Genomic DNA, 21,702 nt, shown 5'->3' with positions numbered 1-21,702 from the left:
TTAGCAAAGATACTGGCCCATTGGGTCTTGGTTCATTGGGCCAACGAAAAAGGATTTAAATAAGTTAGGCTGTCATCAAAACGACACCGTATGGTTGAGGACGCTTTTGCTGCACGACGAAGCATAAGCATGATTTTCCGGTCAAGTCTTTTGAGTATCAGCTAACTGATTTACAGTTTTCGATTCGAAAATCTTAATCTCCATTTCATTCCTTCGACATCTTCACACAAACCCTAATCTCATTTCTGGTAAATCCGATTTTGGGAAACTCTAATTTGATCTCGAGATCGCTAACAACGATGGAAGAAGACAAGCAAATGCACGAGGAGAAATCATCTCTGGTTAAAGAAGAACCGGTTCGTGGAGAAGAGCCCGAGATTGAGAAATTGACAGTGGCAGATGTGGACGCGCCACCGAAGAGTACCGGTGGTTGGGGTTGGGGTTTCTCTGGCTTCTCTGTGCTTTCCGATCTCCAAAAAGCTGCGGAAGATATTTCTCGTAATGTATGTACTCACTCCAATTTTGACCTAATTTTATCAATTAGTGTTTTCTGATAATGCTTTAGATATCGGATCCAAAGCTTATGGTAGAGCTTTGTATGGTATGTTGAAGGAACTTCTTTGATCTAGACTCTTTGATTTTGCCGACTACTGTAGGCTGCAGCGGTGGCAGAGAAAGCAGCGAAAAGCATTGCAGAGATGGGAGAAGTGGATGAAGACTCTGAATCTTCTGCTAAGGAAGAAGAGAAAACTGAAGAAGCTGATACAGAGCAGGATAGTGATGATGAGAATGCGAAGTTAAAGAAGTCAGCTCTTGAGAGATTGGAGGGTGCAAGTGAAGAGTCACTTCTTAGCCAGGCAAGTTTTTTTTTTTTTGCTTCTTATGTACAAGTCATTGTTCATGCTCATGGTGATAATGTTGGAAATGCGTTAATGCCTTTGCCTACATAGACCTTTGTTCCTCCATATGTTATTTTCTGTTGGTTTGTTGTTGGCTTAAGTCAAGTCATTATTTTTCGTTTGCTTAGACGTTAGAATTTACAAGGTATCTCGATCTTTCATCTTCCAGGGTTTGAAGGTTTTCGATGATTCAGTTGAGAGTTTCACTTCTGGAGCTTGGCAAGCATTTGGAAATGCGTTAAAAGGGGGCACAAGTTTGGTGCAAAAGTATGTTTCTTTTAATTTGTCTCTGTTTTACTGAAAGCTTTAATCTTAACTGTGTTCAAAGTACAAACTTTGTGAACGAATTGGTTGAAGCCGCTGAGTTTATACCCTGACAAGAAGGAAAGTAATCCTTTAGTTTGAGGGTTGTAGTTTAAAGGATTTATCAAAGCTCCATGATCTTTCTTAAGGGAAGTCTGCACCGAAATTAATTACGTCAATTGTTTAGCATTCCGTTTCTGAGTCTCTGAGCATTTAATACTTTGTTGACACACCACAGAATGAGCATACTCAGTTCATTTACTTTAATAGATTCTTCTTTTGGTAAATTAGCTCATTTTTGTTTCATTAGTACCAATAAAATGTTGGGGAAGCTATATGTGTGATTTCCTTAGTATAAGAATCTACAATGGTTGCCGGGCTTAATGAACCTAGAGGTCGTCTGTTTCATGTGTACAGACCCGTTACCCTAGGAAGAAGATCAAGTTATTGATGCTCCACTATTTCTCTTGTAGGCTTGAAAACAGTGTCCAGCAAGGTTCTTCGCCTAGGGAAGCTGGATCTGGTGCACCGTCTCTACTAGAGGTTTGTGCTGTTTGTGTTGTCTTCTGTCTTTCATAGCTTAACATTTCATTTATCCCATACTTCTGATCTTCAGACAGGAAAAGCATTAACTGCGAAAGGAATGCAAGTACTTGAATTTGTGGGCAAGGAAACTATGGATTTACTGATTACAGAGACTGGTATTGGAGCTGAGAAGGATAGGGTAGACTTTAAGGATCAAGTACTTGAGGAGGTTACATTTGATCGATGCTTTTACATTTATGGTGGTCCTGAGCAGCTTGAGGTGACCTACTTATCTCTGAAAACCACCTGTCTATTCATTCTTGGATAATCGATTTTGTCTTCCCTCAATTTTTCAATGCATGGTACTTTCAGGAATTGGAAGCATTGGCTAGCCACTATACTCTGTTGTTCAACAGGAGAAAGGGGAAATTGTCACCAGATCAAAAATCGCTGTATGACGGGAAGCTCAAACAAATCCAGCAACTTTTCAGCTTTGCTGATGAAATGAGTGGAAGTAAAGCAGAGTCTGACAAAGGGAAGAAAATAGATATCAAAACTGAAGGCAATGATGATGACATGAAGAATCTGCATAACTCAAGTGTCAGCAAAGCTGCTGATATGGCTACTGGGTAATTATGACTGTTTCCCTTTCCCTCTCTAATTCTACATTTTCGTTTTTCCATCAGTCTCATTTGTCTGTATTTTCTCATAAACATCACCACTATACGTCCCTTCATTGCGTAGCACTGTTATAGGAATCTCTTGTTGTCCCTCCATATCATTAACCATATGCAATCCTCTATATGATAAGAGAGAAGGTGAAATTAGAAACGTGGAATCTTTGTAAAAGTATTTTTTTTGTAAATTCCTTGCATCAGGAAATCTTTTATGTAAAGATAAAAAAGATTAATGTGTATGGAATATATTTCTTTGACTTGTTTTTTAATTTGCTCGTCACTTATGTTTATCAGGTTCACAAATGCTTTAGCGGGACTACACGTAAATGATATGATCCAGCGAACCGGTGGCAGGCTTGAATCTCTTCACTCAGAAGGAGTTCATGTATGAAGTTTGATCCCTTCTTATTTCTTTTAAATATTGAAGAGTTTTAATTCTACCACCACTACTATGTTTCCTTTTATTGGCTGAAAAACGACCTATTAACTAGAAAAATGAAATCTCGTTCTGCAGAGACTTTCAGAGATGTGCTGTTTTGCAGTCACACATCTGCTTATCCTCGGTAAGTCCATGATATCTCATGCCAACAAAGTTCAGGATGAAGACACTGAGGCATTGAAAATCGAGTGGGCAGAGGATCCTACAGAGAAAGCTAAGCTGATTAGAGGCAAGGCAGAAACAATGGCTGGATATGTTGAAGCAGTTTCCAATAGCTTTATAACAGGTTGGTCCAATTCAACTTACTTCAACTTATAACTGCTCTATCGCATTTCTTCCTGAATATTATGGGTTGCTAGAATCATCTAATTGTGTAGTAAGTCATTCATTTGTAAGAGTAGGAGATAGAAGCAACATTTCTTCTACTAAAACCAAACTAAAAAAAAAACTTTTGTTTCACAATGAAGACTAAAACTATGAAGAAGGGAAGTTCTGGGAAACTACTGGTTCTCCAGTCAGAAAACAACGGAATTTAGAACAGCTGGAGTGGTAAAGGGTACTTAGCGTATAAGTACTTCGGTAATGAACACTCCACGTAAAAGCTGGCTTAATCCCATTTCAATACCTTTACAAAGCTCACCTTAACCACTTCACTTTAGTTTGGGGTTTGTCCTTGCCTTCTTTTTAGTTTAGTACATAGTTATCATCTGGGATTAAGACAGAAGAAGATAGATATGTTTGTGATTTGTGAAACTCTATAACACTAGAAGAAAAGTGACAGTTTCCAAATACCCTTTTCCCCATTGCAGGAATATCAGATGTATCTGAAACATACTCAGCTGCGATTAAAGGAGTTGCAGCTGCTGATTCCAAAGATGATCTTCTGAAAACATCGACCATGCAGGAAAAAGCAAGCACCTTCAACGATAGTCTTCGCTCTGACCAAACCACAGCTATCACAAAGATCCAGGAAGGGCTTCAGTACCTGTCCTATGTCGTGATTTCTACCTCGATGCCCTCTGCCTAATATAATAAGAGTCAGATTGGTCTTATTTGTGGTTTACATGACTTGGATTTGATTTAGTTTTCTTTCTAGTTGTAGATATATCTCTTTCGCTAGCTGCTCTTATGGTAAGTCTTTCCCACTTGTGCTCTACTTCTTTGTTGTCTGGATCTTGAAAGTTTTATTAAATCTAGGAACCAAAGATTGAAAGCAGGGAAGCGATTAGTACTTTATCGAACTTTTGTTAGAAATATATTGTTGCTTCCAGAGTTTTTACTTGGAAGTTGATTGTGTTATATGTGAACGTAGCTTTCAATATTTGAATTCATATTGAAAAGTGGTTTATTTAGACTTTCACTGGAAAAAATTTACTTATGTAGAGACTGGTAACAAAACAAAATATAGAGTAGAAAGTGGAATTACTGCCGAAGCAAATTATGAACTAACTCCGAAGTGTATGTCATGCATGCTATAGTGGCAATCTCTCCGGCAACACGTTTTAAAGAACCCGGCAAGACAATGAACTGGAGACAGTCTGATTCTGCGATTCAACAATTGGTTTAAGATATCACATTAATCACCAATATAATTTAGTTTACTATCTCCAATGATCAATATGTCACAAGAGTCGAATGCAATAAGAAATCAGAAGCAAATTGAAGAAAGAAGAAGACACATTCTTAGACCATTCAACAAATCCCCAAAGCTACTCTTTAACTGTGTCGCTCAAAACGAAATCTCTCTATGAGATTGGATGAAATAGATAGAGGCCAAAGGAGAAGTAACAGAACGGCTTTTGTTGTTGTAATTTAAGTGTTGCATCAACTCTTTTTTACATATGGGTGTTTCTTGTGTATATCCATACTGCTGAATTATTTTAGAGGATGTGAAATCACCTGAACTATTGCACCCAACGATTCAGACAGCTACTTGAAGTAGCCAGATTCAAATTACTAGAAAGATCAGAAATTCCATTTTCTAGAAAGAATCGATCCTTATCTCGGAGGGTCAACTGTCCAAACATTTAGCACCTGTCATACCTTCAATCTTATCTTTGGTGACCTCCACAAAGTGACAAATTACTTCGTGAAACTGCTTAAGACCTGATAATGGTAGAATAATGAAGGACATGTCATAACCTCCCACCTATATTTTCATGTATTGGGAAAAATGTTTTGTGCCTACGACCACAACAAAATCAAGCTCTCAAACGTTAAACAACAAAGATTTTACGTCAGATATCCTTAGGAAGTGGCCCAGGTTATTGTTCCTAATATCAAAGATAGCTTGATTCATCACAAAATATATATATACAGAGGAGTCTTTAACCTAAGAGAATATCCTAAGCTTGCTACACAAGATACGATCTTAAGAGATAACTATTATATATTTACTGATTTACATAATACTCCTCAATAACCTCAAAAAGATGCCAAACTTTTGATATACATAAACTGTTTTGAAATGGGATTTGATCGACTTTTACTCTATTTTGCTTGAAAACTCATAATTGTTCCTTGAAACATACGAAATTGGAAATAGCTTTGAAGTATTCAATAACTTTTGATTTCTCAATGGAAAACCTAATAAAAACATAGTAAAATTGAGCTAAAATACGATGTTATCTAAGTGGATGATTGGTTGGGGTGTAACTCTAGATTTTTTGCTGTGGAGATTTTGTTGTAGCTGTGTTGGCTGTAGCTGTAACTTTTCTTGCTGTAAAATTATTGCTGTAAAATTATTGCTGTAAGTTTTTTACTTTAAATATTTATAAAAAATAGATTAATAAATATAATAATTATAATAAAAGACTTTTTATAGTAAATAAAATGCATTATATTACTAATTTGAATAAATATATTATGATGATAGAAAAAAAAATCCTATGAATTCTTGATAAAAACAATTGTTTTTTTTTCTTTTAGGTTTGATAATTATCAGTTTTTTTAGAACTTATTGTTTTTGGTTTTATATTTATGTTGGTAATTTCAATTTCTTGTATTATATAATGAATTAAAATTTCTACAGCTAAGAAGATAGGGCTCTGAAAATTTACTCTACTACAGTCTTAACAAAAATAAAATTGGGCTGTAAGTTTAAAAATAAAACTTGGGAATTATCTGAAATACCAATGGTATCAGAAAACTTTCCTCTAAGTTCAGAACTTTCAAATCTAGATTATCTTTGTTGGAGGTTACCACTCCCTCCAGGTGGGGGAGAGAAAACATATTGTTACGCTTGGATTTTGTGGTTCATATGGAAAGATAGGAATAAAAAAGTTTTCAAAGGAATACAATCTGAACCCGCAAATATATTAAATCACGCTATGAGTGAAAAATTAATGTGGGAAGAAGCTCAGTTGGAACCGATCGACTCTACCACTATTTCGAGTTCTTTGGACTACCCAACTCAATCTATAAGATGTCAGTTTGATGGTTCATGGAAATCTTCAGATCGAAATATGGGTTTAGGTTGGTGGTGTTTTCAAGGAGATGATCAAACGATATTGCTTGGTGCTAAAAGTCTTAGGAGGGGCACCTCCCCACTTCATTAGGAGTTAGAAGCTTTAATTTGGGCTATGAAAAGTATCCTTTCAAGAAGGATCATTTGTCAGGCGTTCGAAACCGATTGTTCAGAGCTAGCTTTCATGGTACAGTCACCTGAAGAATGGCCCGCTTTCTCCAATCTGCTAGACGATCTTCGAGTGCTTCGCGTCTCTTTCCCCTTTTTCTCTGTTTCCCCTTTTTCTCTCTTTCCCTTATCCCTCATTCTTGTAATGTAAGAGCGGACTGCTTAGCCCGCTCTTCTAGAATTTTAATTTCTGAAATTACTTTTGTAAACACTATTCCTCCTAATTGGGTAACCAATCATGGAGATATTATTTTTTAATTAATGTGTAGTTGACAAAAAAAAAAAAAAAAAAAAACTACAACACTATTGGTAAGTAATCTAGGCTTTAAGAAAAATTAATGCTTTAAGTGAGACTTACAACCCAACCAATCATGCACTAAGTATCATATTTTTTTTGAAGTAGTTAGCAATAATTAGTTAAATTTATTAAGAGTTTGACATGATTATTGATGGTATCCATTTTTTAATGCAAAGGTTCAATAGAGTGGCTTACTGGCTTATATCCCGTGAGAAAAATAAAACTGCAAATCTATTAATAAGGAGAAAACAACAACTGTAAAAAAAGCTTACAACCGGTTGCGAATTAAGCACCAAATGATTCAAAATATTTTAGATATTATAAACATAAGATAATGAGACATATAATTTTTTAGACTTTTGTTCTAGGATATAAAATTTAGTTTTGGTCTGATAAAGTTCATCCGGATTTGGGTTCATTATTCTACAAACCACAGGAATAAAAAATGATCATGTATATTTAGCGCCAAATAATCAAGTATTACAAAGATTAGTTCCTATGTACCTCGGGTTCCACTCTTTTTGGTACGAAAAATTATTATATATATCAGAATATTTTTAAGTTGACTTCGGGTACCAGAGGAAATATAGTAAAAGAGGATGAGAGAATGAGAAAATGAGTATTTATATTATGAAAAGTGACATGAGTTTAATTATAAGAAAAGATCATTATCATCATAAAAACAAATAAAAAATTGGTTGGAATATTTGATTTGAAAACAATTCATTCGATGTAACAAGCAACTTTGCAAGCTGATAGAGCAAGACAAATATGTTTTCTTACATTAATAAAACTAGATAGGTAAGCATTTTTACATTTTTATATTCCATTTTTATCTTAGACATTTAATTATACGTAATTTTTGTTCTTTATTTTAAGTTATTACTAGATTTTAACCCGCGGTACACCGCGGAGACAATTCATTTTTTAAAATTAATATATATAAAAATTTGTAAATTATTTTATAGTTTACCATTGTTACTAAGTAACGTCCTGCCAAACCCGTCCACAAAAAAACTATTTATTTTATTAATATTGATCTTATTTATAATAAGTTTATGAATCATTGTCAAAATATATTAGTCGTTGCGGGACGTTGAACCCACACATTTTTCGCCAATTGGTTAATATATGTTCATTCTTAAAATTTCGAATCACAAAATATGACAAAAAAATTTTTGAGATTTTTTTAAATTCTATATATTATATGATGATGTTAATTATTTTTGATAGATTAAACTTCTTATAAATTCAAATATTAATAATGTTTTATGAAGTTTAAATATACAAATAATAATATTTAAAAAATTAATATTTTTTGCCTTTTAGGTAATGATATAATAACTCTAAAAGCAAAAATTTAGAAGATTTAAATCTTTAAATAAATATTTTCATGTCTAAATAATTAATGTGAAGTTTATGCTAATTTTAAGGGATTGATGTGAAGTTTGTTTGGATTAAATTTGATTGATAATGTGATTGACAATTTAAATTAAAAATTTAATGTAAAATTAATTATTTTAGAAAAATTTTTTAATGCTAATGGCAGTTGGTTGTAAATAAGTCCAACTCTAAGATTTATTTGCTAAAATGGCTGCAAAAATGTATATATAGATTTTGTAATATATAGTTAAACAACAAAGATAATTCAATATGAAACTTTTGTAAATATTGAAGATAATTTATTTTCTAATTATAATATTGACAATTTAAAATATTTTCTTATAGAAGATTGTACTCCATCTAAACTTGTAAATGATATATATATATTTTTTTAATATGTTGAAGTTTAAGTCTGAAGGCCCTAAACGTGCGCCGAACCCAGCACCTCCACCTAAGAGATTTATTATTGGGCCAACACCACGTTGGTTCTCTCTTTCTTTATTTTTTTAACTACCCTATCACATTTTCAACATTGCTACATTGACAGACAAACATTTATTAAACTATAGGCTTCCAACTCAAAACCAATTGACAATAAGTGGAAAAACTCATATTTTATATATATATATATATATATATATATATATATATATATTACTTAACATCTTACTTAACTTCCAATGTATGATCATATCCCGAATACGCCCCACGAGATAATGGTCTTTTAAACATTGATTTGATATGTTCGGACATAGATCGGTGGACCAACTATTGGATTGGACCGATGTGGATTGTGTTGAGTGTGTTCGAATCGGACTCGGATACCATATAGAGATTGATGAGAGTTAGAGATTGGAAGAATATGTTATTGCTCTCATAAGAATACATCTTAACTAAAAGAATATGTTATTGCTCTCATAAGAACACAAAAATAAAAGAATGATAACTTCTTGTCTTAGATTCAGGAACGAAGCCGATCGTTAGATCATTGTATCCCTAATACCATATAGAGATTGATGAGAGTTAGAAATTGGAAGAATATCATAAGAATACATCTTAGGGTTAAGTACATAAAAGAATACATCTTAGGGTTAAGTACATATTTATAGTGGTAGACTGGTAGTGTTTCCTAATCTAGATGAACACAACTCTCTATGATAGAAATAACATATATTTTCGATATCTTCTAGATCCTTCTATAAAGTTATCACTACGAAACCTAGAATTATCAAAGATCGTATTCATTATATACCATGAGAAACTATATTCAACAAGTCGTACTGTACTCACCTCACAATTAAAGCATTGTCAAATTTAGAATTAACGTTCTAGCAATTGTAAAAGACACATGAAAAACCCCACGCCATTCACGGGACTCTCCCTAATTTATTACAAAATAAAGAACAAGAAGATACATGAATATTACAAAGCATTAAAACAAAAGATTACAAACTTAGGAAAGACGGTTAGACGGATGATAACTTATCATTGATAAGGGAAGGCGGAGTAAGAGTAGAGGCCATGGCGGAGGAGAGCCGGAGGAGGTGGAGAAGATTGCCTTAAGAAGATTGTGATTGCGTTAGCCAGAACCACAAAGAACTCCTTTGCTTTCATCATAATTTCTATGCATAGCTTTATTCTCTTTATCAACATCTTTTTCTTTCTCTTTCGCTATTTTTTTTTCTTTCTCTACCTTCAAATTCTTACTCCATCATCTTCTTTTGTATTTATATGAAGTCAAACATGCATGCCATGTGAATTATAAAATATGTATAACTTAAACAAAAAAAACTACTGTATAACGTGTTTTGACTTTTTCTATAAAAAAAGGTTGAAAACCAAAATAAAATTGTCGAATATTTCTGCGGTTTTACAGGTTTTAATTCTTGGCAATTATAAAATCCTATTATATTTCATAAGTGTTCAGGATAAGTATTAGAGTTTAACGATGCCGAAGCGTTTAAACCGATCAAAGAGGTACCTTCCGACTTGGACGTGATCTGGAATTGGATGAAGTCAGGGAAGATATCACAAGCGAATATCAACCACTTATCACCGATCAAGTGTCTCTCCAAATCTGAGAAAAAAGGAAAATCGAAGATTCAAGTCCGAAAAATAAAGAAAGAAGACATATACCGACTACCCCCTTATATAAATAGGGAGGACTTGATTCGAGAAGATGATTCGCAATTTCATACAGAAAGCCATAGTTTTCTTTTTGTTCTTGTATAAACCCTAACTTGTTCTTGAAGCAATTTTAAACCACTTTGTAATCGAGAGCTTTGATCGAGAATTCAAAAAAGAGATCTTGTTATTTTTCTTACTTCATAAAAAAAAACTTTGGAGAATCTAGTTTCTACATTAATCCTAACACAAATAAAAGCCATTTGTTTTTTTTTTTAAAAAGCAACTTATATTTCTCACTTTAACTCAAACTTGCACCGTCCTAAATAGGGCAAGACCCATGCTTCTCGTGAATTTTAGTCATGTTCAGAGCATAGTCTAAGTAAGGTCTATGTTTTTCATTCTTTAGACTTTTGGGTTATACACTAATGGTTTATTATCTTAGGTTTGTTTATTATTTGTTGTTTTTAATGATGTCTTACTTGCCAAAGAAGCATGACGTCTACATAAATTCACAAACTCTTTATTCGCAAGCCTCATGAAATCAAGAAGTCAACAATAGTATGGTTGGTCATCCATTTTGAAAGGCATCGCGGTCTTACAGAAGGGTACACGCTTCATTGTTGTTGATGGATCCTCCATTCATATTGGTAAAGACAACTTCGTCGATTCCCATCCGGCCCGTCCCATCAAAGAAATAATTTCCTCCTCTACTTTGACTCTTAATAATCTTAATACATTAAACTCCAAGTAATGGTTGTTAATGGTTCAATTGAGTTAAAAATGAGAGTGGAAATCATCAACAATTCCAAAAGTCAAACACTTTGTATGGTGTGTTTTCTCCGGAGGTTTGAGTATGTGTTCACGACTTAACCAAGAGGAATGAATATTGATCCGACATGACAAAAATGTGGGATCTCTAAGGAAACTATCAATTAACCATGTTCTCTTCACTTTCCCATGTCATTTTGACGCTGGTTTAGACCCGACTACTGATCAGGTAACGAGCGGTTGGATCATTCTAGATCAACGGGAACCCCTATTAGTTGGGGAGTAGCCTAATTACAATTGGCCTCATCACTTTTGGAAGCGGAAGCTAAAGCTATTTTGGCTTCAATACAACAAGTTTGGTTAAAAAGTTGATTATCAAGTACTTACTAAAATCATGAATGGTGATTTCAAAGACATATCCATCGATAATCTGCATCAAAACATCATCGGTTAGACTCAGAAATTGTAAGAAGTATGTTTAGTTCATATATACAATTAAGAAGGCGATGTAATGAAGCTGCACATAATGGATGTATAATTATTAATTCAGATTTTTATTCGGATTCATGTAATATGCCGGAATGGCTGGAACATCACATGTACTTAATTAAGGGCTTGTTTGGTTCTCCCTTTGCCATCCGCAAACGCAGCGTTTGCGGATGGTGGCGGTTGTTAGCGATTGACACCAATCATAAAAACCGCTAAATACCGTTTTGAACCATTCGAAATAGCCAGATTTCAAAAGCTCCTTCCCGCAAGCGTTTGCGGTTGCGGGCGGTAGCGGTTAGGTTAAAAAAAAAAATTCTTAATTAATTAAAATAATTCTGGCTTCCACCCAAACCCTAATCACTATAATTAAAATAATCTAACCATTTATATATCTTATTCTTATTAGAAAACCCTAATCAATATATTATAACCCTATTCTTTTAATTATAGCATCCACACAAACTGATGAAAATCAAAATCAAGAATCAAAAGTAAGAATCATCTATCATTTTATCCATTCATTAGCTAGTGTAATTCTTTGAGTATTTCATGGCATCATTGTTTTTTTATTTTGTATTCTTTTGAGTTTTTTGATTGAATACATGTTTCGATTTGTTTTCTCGATTTAAAAATCATTTGGTTAAACGAGATAATATATTGTATTTTTATTTCTTTTATCAATTTTTGAGATGATATATTATATTTTTATTTGGTCAGAAAAATCAAATTTTCTAATATTATCAATTTATCATAATAATATATTGTATTTTTATTTATTTTAATAGTAATATATTATATTTATTTTGGTTATTTTTTATTTAGTTACTATCGCACCCGCTGGTTTACCAGTCATAAAACTCCCGCAAACGCATCCATTATCAAACGTTCAACCAGTCGTTCAAAACGCTTGATACACTTGAAACCGCAACCGCTCGTTTCTGTAAACTCCCGCAATCGTAACTGCACCCGCTATATTTAAACCAGTCAAATCCTGAGTTAAATAAAGTTCTAATTGCAGAAAAAAACTATTAAATAAAAAATTACATATAACAAAAAATTTAATTTTGTAAATTTATATTAAGAAAAACCTTAGAAGTTAACAGAAAAAAAGATGAAGAAAATTTTAAATTAAATTTGAAAAGAGGTACAAAATACTCATGGAGAAGGATAAAAAAAAACACACTATTATTAAGTCTAATATTAACGTGTAAACTTACATTTTTTACGATTTTTATTTTTATTATAAATGTCCTCGAATACCTTATTTTGTAATTCTTAAAGAAAAAAATATAAAATGATAATTAAAGTATATTAAAAAAAAAATTGACATCCAACAATCCTTTAAAAAAACTAGTACGATAGAAACATTAAGTAAAATTGTTTCTTTTTAATTAGAAAACAAAATAGAGAATTAATTTGATAGAAACTTTATATGTGTATATCCATATCCTATGAATTTCTTGTAAGTTTTTTTTTTTATTTTTCTATTAGATTTGCCATTTTGACCACACAAAAAAAAAGGTTCTTTTTGAGTTGCCCTTGACAAGAAAAAAAAGAAGAAGGTTTTTGGTATTCCTACTTTTTGGTTTTGGTTTTTGAGTTGCCCTTACATCAAGGTAATGAGAATGTTTTTGGTATTCTATATACATATGCAAATTAAGATATATATATATATATATAATTTATATTAAATAAAAGAAAGTATTTTGTTTTATACACATGTTAAGTAGTATGTATACGTAAATGTTTTGTTCTATTTTTCCATTGTGATTTCGAAAACTTAAGTTAAAAGTCTCTGTGGATATACTACTAGTAAATTAGTTGATGTAAATGTATATTTTTCTTTGATTTTTTTGTTAATATTGAATCGAAATGATTGACTGACATGTATATAAAACATTTTAAATAATTGATACTTAATCGAATTTTCGTGAAATGGTTCAAGAATTATATAATAAGATAGATTGTTTGTCACGTGTTATAATAGAGTCCGTTCTAACAATTTTGTTTTTGTTTTTACTACTATCTTTTACCACTTCTAACCCATCTTTATCTAACCGGGTTTTTGTAAGTGGTCTTAAAACTTTGATTAAACAAATCTGCTTATTTTAAGAGTTACAATCGGATTCTAGAAAAACAAAATAAATGAAAATGGAGATGGATGCATAATGTTCTTTTAGATGGGAAAGTGATTGCAACTAGCTAGTACTCCAACAAGAATAAGAAATAGATTATAAAGCTATTATTGTACACTATTGGATTTCGAACATTTCTGAACCATTTTTACATTAACTTTAGAGATTGGCTTCACCGTCCGTCTCTGCCGGCAGCTCGCCGTACCATTCCACCATTATTGTTTTCTAATCATTACACTCCAGTCACCAAAATAACTTATCCAAAATTTTTTAAAAAATAACGAACACTCTATAATAAACAATTAAAAAACCAATCATGGCTTCACAAGTGGTCCTCAGATTGATGACTGAAAATACAAATAAATAGCATTAAAGTATTTATATAAACAATAAAAAGTAGCTCAAGGCCGTCGAAAAAATAAAAAATAGCTCAAGACTTTACGACATAAATAATACGCCTATAATTAAACAAATGTTTGTATCTGATCGGTAGCATCTGAATTTAACATAAAATGCTCAAACTATCTTAGCTTAGCAGCAACACATACACAAATACTCGTAGCTACGCATTACAAAATCTGAGTATGTTTCTCTTTGTTAAAATTTTCCATAGTTCCAACATACATGTATTGGTAACCAAACAAATGCGAAATTGAGGATTAACCGTCGAGTCTAATCTGCATTTTGTTAATTTGTTACACTTTTTAGTCGATAAATATGTTACATTTCTTTAGAGTAAAATTCAAAACTAAGCATTTTATAGAGCTTTTCATATTGTGATAAATGATATATAAAATGCATATAACTACACAAACTAATAGTAATCGGGTCGGACACGACATTGAATAAATTTTTGCGTTTTCCTTTAACTACACGTCTACACTAATTAAACTTTAAAGCCTAAAACAATACAACTTGAAAAAGAAACTATTAAGGTTATAAATGACGTGCTAGAGTTTTTTTTCTTTCTTTTTGAATGAATAATGATTTAGCTAAAGAATAAAAAATATAAATTTTTGTGTGGCTTCTGATAACTTGTAAACACTTATCGCGTAATAAACAAACATTTGACATGTTATGCGTCAATTAGTTGAGAAATCAGTTGAACCTGGACATGTCTTGTTGTCCGAAACCGGGACCATTGTTTTTTTTACGCACGTCTTATTCGTCAACCTCTTTTCCATTTTTTATCCCCACTTTTGTTTTATTTAGATATGTTCTAATTTGAAAATATCTTGGAACAATATGTTAATATGATAATCATGGGTTTCATTTTTCTTTTCCACATCGAATTCTAACAATCTAAGAGCGAAACAAACAGTTAAAAACTCTAGTGTGATAACGTATGAGAATGGCTAAAAACTAGTTCTTGTTTATAAAAATAAACATACATATAGAGAAAGTAAGGTGAGAGGTGATTTATTCGAAAATTAAGAAATTAATATACAAGGACATTCATTATAAAAAAAAAGGCAAGAATATACATATGTATAGTATGTACAAAGCATTAAAACGAAACGATTACAAACTTAGGGAAGAAAGCCGATGATGTAATGGGAAGAAGGAGGATTAGGGGAGGCAGAGTATGAGTAGAGACCATGGCGGAGTAGAGCCGGAGGAGGTGGAGAAGATTGCCTTAAGAAGATTGTGACGGCGTCAGCCACCACCACCAAGAACTCCATTGTTATCTTCGTAATCTCTATGCATAGCTCGATTTTCTTTATCACCATCCTCTCTTTCTTTCTCTTTCTCTATTTTGTTTTGCTTCTTTTTTTTTCTTTCGTCTCTACCGTCAAATTCTTACTCCATCTTCTTCGGTATTTATATAAAGTCAAACATGCATGCCATGTGAATATTCTATCTATAACTTGAAAGAAAAACTATTGTATAACGTGTTTTGACTTTTTTTTGAATAAAGTATTCTAAATTAAAAAGTTGAAAATTTAAAATAATTGGCTGACTGTTTCTGTGGGTTTACAGGTTTTAATTATTCGCAACTATAAGAAAATCTTATTATATTTCATGAGTTTTCGGAATTACAAAAAATATATTCATTCTTCCAATTGCATTCCTTAATTATTTTTCCACTTTTTGTGGTTCATGAATCCTGACAACAAGAAAATACTATTTGATTTGCTTTTTTTGCCTTAAAGCAACGTCCCTCTCTCTCTTTATCTAAATCTTGCACCGTCCTAAATAGGGGAAGACCCATGCCTCTCGTGAATTTTAGTCTTGTTCGGTGCATAGTTTACGCGACTAAATGTGACAGAGGAAAAACAAAATAATTAACACTGTTGCGTCTTATCTTTTGACTCTTGGTTACTTTAGTTTAACTGCAACGTAAGACTTTCTAGTTCTATTTTAGAAGAAGAGGTTATATTTGTCCCCGGCCGAAATTCCAATGGTATCACGGCTTGCAGCGTTTCACTACCGTGATATTTGTTTTCCAGACCGTAGTCCCGGCGACTATGCATTAAACATGGCCTTCATCAACCAAAACAATTGCTAGATGTGACTTGTGAGAAAGCTAAAATAAACATATATAGGTTTTTAGAAAAAAAAAAAAAAAAAAAAAATACAAAGGCTCCAAAAGGAGGGTAAAAATAATTCATTAAAGAAATTTTTTTTAACAATTATAAGTGACAAATAACATTTGTATTGCTAACTTTATCCATATTTGTATTATTTTAAACAGTAAATATCAAATATATATTTAAAAATGGAAAAATTACATCGTATGCCATATTTTTCAAAATCCTTATGCAATTTGCCATATTTTTCTGGGCCTTACAATTCATGCCACATTTGGATGGGAAATGTCAATTTTGTCCTCACCATTTCTTCTCTATTTTATCTCTCTTTCCTCGAAATCCGTGCACTTTGACCATACACCATTATTTTCCCGAAGACTAAACGAAATGCATTTGTCTCTCTACATATAACTTTCAATTAAATTTGTCTCCCAATTTTATTCATCATAAATTCTTTGTTGTATCTAGATCTTGTCCCCGATTTCATTATCTTTCAAAATTATCATATAAGATGGCGAAAATAGATGGCAAAAAATAGATGGTTTCAGCATCTATGTGAAGACAATAACGCTCAACTAATCTGTGGACCAAAATAGATGGCGAAAATCTAAATAAAATTCAAAATTCTTAAATGAGAACAATTGCATATAAGATGTATGATTCATAATAATAGAGCAAGATAATGAAATCGAGGACAAAACGTAGATGCAACAGAGAATTTCTATTCGGGGACAAGATCTGGAGACTAAAACAAAAGTCTTACTCCAATTGTTTTCTGCTAACAGGTAATCATGTTCCCTAATGCATTATATATTACGTTGTCCCCCGGTATCAGGTAATCATGTCTCCTAATGTATTATATATTACGTTGTCCCCCGCAGAATTTTAAATACCCAATAACAACAGTAGAAACCAGCTGTTCTTCACTATTCTGTCCCCTAATCCTTTATGCTTCCACAATGATTTTTCGTCCTGTATCATCACATCAGGCAAAAGCTGTTATGTCACCATCTTCGTCAGAGCGCTGACCCACCTTAAGGGTAATTTCGTCCACTGAATTCCACGTAGACCAAAATGTGGCAAATTTTGAAAGGAATTTCAGAATATAGCAGAAATTGAAAGAAATAGAGTGAAATATGGCAGATTTTGCAAGATTCCCTTTAAAAATTGGTTTGAATGATAAAATATTGAGAACAATTTTAGCTAACAAAATGAAATTAAGCTGTCATGATGTGATATACAATATTTGGGTCCACGAAAAAAAACATCCAAAGGAGTAGCTTCCGGCATTGGCATTAATGTATAGTCTCGACCAGTCCATTAGAAGAGTGAGTGTCGGCCCAAACTTTTTAGCAAGTAAAAAAAAAAAAAAAATTAGCTAGCCCATCAATTCTTTTAAATTATCAACAGTCGCCGAAGTAATATGTCACCTGACAAAAAAAATATATATGTCATCCGTTAATACTATAAAAAGTTTTCATATTTTTTATTTTTGATAAAAAGTTTTCATATATTCGATGTTTTTTAAATCAAGAAAAATATGATTAAAATCCTCCACATATTTAAAAAGTTGATTTAAATCTTTAACTTTCGACAAAACAAAATAAATATCAACTTTTTATTGAGTTTTCAAATAAATATCTAACATTTATTATTTAAATAATTATAAATCTTAGTTACATTTATATTTTAAGCCATATTCCAAATTATAACTAGAAATGGGTGAGTAAAAAAAATCATACCGCTCTACAAGTAAATTATTTAATTAGAAGTTAATATTTAATAAATTTAAATTGTAGTTTTAATTGGTAATTAAAATTTAAATTAGAGTTATAACACACAAAAAAACTAACGAAAAATTAATTTTGTACAACATGTCAACAAGAAATAAACTTTCAATTTTAGTTTCGAACATGAACTATACAAAAATTGAAACAACCTTAAAAATAAATTTTAAAATATGAAGAATAAAAAGTAAGTCAAATAAAAACCAAAATAAAAGTAGATTAGGCAATGACAAAATCCAACGGCCACAATGCAACAATGATTGTTACCGGAGCTTGCGACTTCTCTTCATCATTCTCCCTCGCCTCTTCCTCCTCCTCCACCGTCTCCGTCACAACCTTCAACATTTCCTCTCTTTCCTCTAACCCCAACATCATCAATTCCAGCTCAACTCTCTTCCGTTCCCTTTCCTTCTCCCTTATCCGCCACCGCAGCAGCTACTCACGTCGCTCTCTCCGCCGTCTCTCTATCCACACAGTTCATGGAAACAAAACCCAATTCTTCTCTCACTCGTCTACACGAACTCCACCACTTTTCACGGCTAATTCCACAGCCCAACGAAGCGGGACTTTCGTCGAACACCTTACAGGCATTACAGAATCGGAAGAAGGAATCAGCGAAGCCAACGGTTTCGGTGATGTAGAGTCTGCTAGGAACGACATAAGAAACGTCGCGACTCGTAGAATAGAGACGGAGTTTGAAGTTAGAGAATTGGAAGAGTTGCCTGAGGAATGGCGACGCTCGAAGCTAGCTTGGCTGTGTAAAGAGGTTCCAACGCATAAGGCCGTGACGCTTGTGAGACTCTTGAATGCTCAGAAGAAATGGGTTCGTCAAGAGGACGCTACTTACATCTCTGTTCATTGTATGCGAATTCGTGAGAACGAAACTGGATTCAGGGTAAAACCTTCATCAATCTTTAGAAGCTTTATCAATGGATTTGTGTTGAATTTGTATTGAAAGTTTTGATCTTTTAGGTGTATAGATGGATGACACAACAGAATTGGTACCGGTTTGATTTCGGGTTAACGACGAAGCTAGCTGAATACTTGGGGAAAGAACGGAAATTTACGAAATGTCGAGAGGTATTTGATGATGTTTTGAATCAAGGACGTGTACCAAGTGAATCTACATTTCATATTCTTGTAGTTGCGTATCTAAGTAGCTTATCAGTAGAAGGTTGTCTCGAGGAAGCGTGTAGTGTTTACAATAGAATGATTCAACTTGGAGGTTACAAACCGCGTCTTAGTCTGCATAACTCTTTGTTTAGAGCTTTGGTTAGTAAACAAGGAGGGATTCTGAATGATCAGCTTAAGCAAGCAGAGTTTATCTTTCACAATGTTGTGACAACCGGGCTTGAGGTTCAGAAGGATATTTATAGTGGATTGATCTGGCTGCATAGTTGTCAAGATGAAGTTGATATAGGTAGGATAAACTCTCTAAGAGAAGAGATGAAGAAGGCCGGTTTTCAGGAGAGTAAAGAAGTTGTGGTATCGTTACTTAGAGCTTATGCAAAGGAGGGAGGTGTGGAAGAAGTTGAGAGGACGTGGCTTGAATTGCTTGATTTAGATTGTGGTATACCTTCTCAGGCGTTTGTGTACAAAATAGAAGCTTATTCGAAAGTCGGCGATTTTGCGAAAGCTATGGAGATATTTAGGGAGATGGAGAAGCATATAGGTGGTGCAACTATGTCTGGATACCATAAAATCATTGAGGTTCTATGTAAAGTCCAACAAGTGGAACTTGTGGAAACTCTCATGAAGGAGTTTGAAGAAAGCGGGAAGAAGCCGCTTCTACCATCATTCATCGAAATAGCCAAAATGTACTTCGATTTGGGTTTACATGAGAAATTGGAGATGGCTTTTGTTCAGTGCTTGGAGAAATGCCAACCTAGCCAGCCTATATATAACATATATTTGGATTCATTGACTAAAATAGGCAACCTTGAGAAAGCAGGGGATGTCTTCAATGAAATGAAAAACAACGGGACAATCAATGTGAGTGCTAGATCCTGCAACAGCCTTTTAAAGGGATACCTAGATTGTGGAAAACAAGTGCAGGCAGAGAGAATATATGATCTGATGAGAATGAAGAAATACGAAATCGAACCACCGCTTATGGAAAAGCTTGATTACATCCTGAGCTTGAAGAAAAAAGAGGTGAAGAAGAGACCGTTTAGCATGAAGCTAAGCAAAGACCAGCGTGAGGTATTGGTAGGTTTGTTGTTAGGTGGCTTGCAAATCGAATCAGACAAAGAGAAGAAGAGCCACATGATCAAATTTGAATTTAGAGAAAATTCTCAAGCTCATCTGGTTCTTAAACAAAACATACATGACCAGTTCCGTGAGTGGTTGCATCCTTTGAGCAATTTTCAGGAGGATATTATACCGTTCGAATTCTACTCCGTTCCCCATTCATACTTCGGGTTTTACGCTGAACATTACTGGCCAAAGGGTCAGCCAGAGATTCCAAAACTGATTCATCGGTGGCTATCGCCACACTCACTCGCGTATTGGTACATGTACAGCGGCGTTAAAACATCATCAGGAGACATTATCTTGAGATTGAAGGGAAGTCTCGAAGGTGTTGAGAAAGTAGTAAAGGCTCTTCAAGCCAAATCTATGGAATGTCGAGTTAAGAAGAAAGGAAAAGTCTTCTGGATTGGACTTCAGGGAACAAACTCAGCTTTGTTCTGGAAACTAATAGAGCCTCATGTGTTAGAGAACTTGAAAGAGCATTTGAAACCTGCTTCTGAATCACTGGACAATGTTAAGGAAGCAGAAGAACAAAGCATCAACTTCAAATCAAACTCTGATCACAGTGACGATTGTGTCAATTCAGAAGCACATTTTTACTGAAAAGGCAACCAAGTTTATTTTTTTTAACTTGTTGGGGTTTGATATATAATAAAACGTCGTTAAATTAGTAACTAAATTCAACCTGACCACTTGAAGAAATTCATTATCTGGTTGGATATTTTTCATTGCAATTGATTAGCTAAAAAAAACATGAAATATTTAATTTGTAAGTTGGAACCACTTTCCAAATTTTATAAAAACTAATCCCTCAAAAATATGTAGTTAGTTTAGGGGAAAATGATCATTTCATTTCTCAACTATTTGCAATTAACACAATTATTCTTCAACTATCGTGTGTACAAATTTAATCCTCAACTTGTCGTTAATTTAACAAATTTGGTCCAATAGAGAAACATTAAATTACTCGATTAAAACCTAATAAACTCAGAAAATCCTAAAATTTCTCCAAAATTGAAAGCTGATATCCATAGTTCTTAGTTATTCTTTCGAATTAGAAGCTTCTTCTTCATCTATTCATCATACTCTCGTCAAAATATGCGAATTCGACTTTAAGTTTTACGTGTTTATCAATCGATCTTGAGAAAAAATCACATAGAATTCTTAGTTTGAGAACATTTTTGAGGATTTTCTAATTTTATTAAGTTTTAATCTAGTTATTTAGGGTTTTCTTATTAACTAGTAAACATTGACCAAATTTTGGGTCAAATTTGTTAAGTCAACAACAAGTTGAAGATTAAAATTGCGAGCACGATAGTCGGTGAATAATTGTAAATAGTTGAAGAATAAAATGAGCATTTTTCCCGTTAGTTAAATCTTTTAAAATATCTTTATGTTAAAGTCGTTAAAAAAATTTATATAATAAAATAAAATAAATATAAAATACCTGATACTAC

General features: G+C 33.1%; 3 protein-coding genes, 1 long non-coding RNA gene, 1 other non-coding gene and 2 pseudogenes across 11 annotated transcripts; 4 read left to right on the top strand and 3 right to left on the bottom strand.

The window, feature by feature from the left end:
- Positions 1-83: 83 nt before the first annotated feature.
- AT2G15860 (BAT2 domain protein) lies at positions 84-4,203 on the top strand. Of its 4 annotated transcripts, none has more exons than NM_001161049.1 (10): positions 153-503; positions 657-861; positions 951-982; positions 1,069-1,166; positions 1,676-1,745; positions 1,819-2,007; positions 2,100-2,356; positions 2,699-2,789; positions 2,919-3,129; positions 3,653-4,194. In NM_001161049.1, exons 1-10 carry the CDS (start codon positions 300-302, stop codon positions 3,868-3,870), a joined length of 1,575 nt encoding a protein of 524 aa, NP_001154521.1. In that variant the 5' UTR covers positions 153-299; the 3' UTR covers positions 3,871-4,194. The 4 variants fall into 4 exon arrangements, with proteins under 4 accessions (NP_179186.2, NP_001154521.1, NP_001324611.1 ...); NM_001335460.1 differs by having other exon boundaries at positions 2,919-3,508; NM_001335461.1 differs by lacking the exon at positions 3,653-4,194 and adding an exon at positions 3,311-3,554.
- Positions 4,204-4,737: 534 nt separating this feature from the next.
- AT2G06495 lies at positions 4,738-5,048 on the bottom strand. Its single transcript, NR_140149.1, has one exon. It is a non-coding gene; the product is annotated as an other RNA (long non-coding RNA).
- An 864-nt stretch (positions 5,049-5,912) lies between these two features.
- AT2G15850 lies at positions 5,913-6,723 on the top strand (annotated as a pseudogene). The gene has a single exon.
- A 2,318-nt stretch (positions 6,724-9,041) lies between these two features.
- AT2G00610 lies at positions 9,042-10,542 on the bottom strand. Of its 2 annotated transcripts, NR_143647.1 has the most exons (2): positions 9,449-10,518; positions 9,042-9,154 (listed from the first exon to the last, which is right to left on the bottom strand). It is a non-coding gene; the product is annotated as an uncharacterized misc_RNA (transcript). The 2 variants fall into 2 exon arrangements; NR_143646.1 differs by lacking the exon at positions 9,042-9,154 and having other exon boundaries at positions 9,377-10,542.
- AT2G15840 lies at positions 9,580-11,836 on the top strand (annotated as a pseudogene). Its single transcript has one exon.
- A 3,060-nt stretch (positions 11,837-14,896) lies between these two features.
- On the bottom strand, positions 14,897-15,633 carry AT2G15830 (uncharacterized protein). Its single transcript, NM_127145.3, has one exon. It carries the CDS (start codon positions 15,405-15,407, stop codon positions 15,207-15,209), a length of 201 nt encoding a protein of 66 aa, NP_179185.1. The 5' UTR covers positions 15,408-15,633; the 3' UTR covers positions 14,897-15,206.
- Positions 15,634-18,172: 2,539 nt separating this feature from the next.
- Positions 18,173-21,042, top strand: OTP51 (endonuclease). The gene is made up of 2 exons (NM_127144.7): positions 18,173-18,890; positions 18,968-21,042. Exons 1-2 carry the CDS (start codon positions 18,222-18,224, stop codon positions 20,846-20,848), a joined length of 2,550 nt encoding a protein of 849 aa, NP_565382.4. The 5' UTR covers positions 18,173-18,221; the 3' UTR covers positions 20,849-21,042.
- Positions 21,043-21,702: the final 660 nt, after the last annotated feature.

This window comes from Arabidopsis thaliana, chromosome 2 (assembly GCF_000001735.4).
Source record: "Arabidopsis thaliana chromosome 2, partial sequence".
Taxonomy (NCBI): domain Eukaryota; kingdom Viridiplantae; phylum Streptophyta; class Magnoliopsida; order Brassicales; family Brassicaceae; genus Arabidopsis; species Arabidopsis thaliana.
This window is presented reverse-complemented; position numbering and strand designations above follow the sequence as displayed.

What these genes read in the sequence shown, in the direction of transcription:
- OTP51 (NM_127144.7), top strand. Translation starts at nt 18,222, where the DNA reads ATGACAAAATCCAACGGCCACAATGCAACAATGATTGTTACCGGAGCT. An exon ending in AGAACGAAACTGGATTCAGG is followed by an intron (nt 18,891 to 18,967) that starts GTAAAACCTTCA and finishes TTGATCTTTTAG; the next exon opens with GTGTATAGATGGATGACACA.
- AT2G15860 (NM_001161049.1), top strand. Translation starts at nt 300, where the DNA reads ATGGAAGAAGACAAGCAAATGCACGAGGAGAAATCATCTCTGGTTAAA. An exon ending in GTGCACCGTCTCTACTAGAG is followed by an intron (nt 1,746 to 1,818) that starts GTTTGTGCTGTT and finishes TCTGATCTTCAG; the next exon opens with ACAGGAAAAGCATTAACTGC. An exon ending in GTGGTCCTGAGCAGCTTGAG is followed by an intron (nt 2,008 to 2,099) that starts GTGACCTACTTA and finishes TGGTACTTTCAG; the next exon opens with GAATTGGAAGCATTGGCTAG.
- AT2G15830 (NM_127145.3), bottom strand. Translation starts at nt 15,407, where the DNA reads ATGGTGATAAAGAAAATCGAGCTATGCATAGAGATTACGAAGATAACA.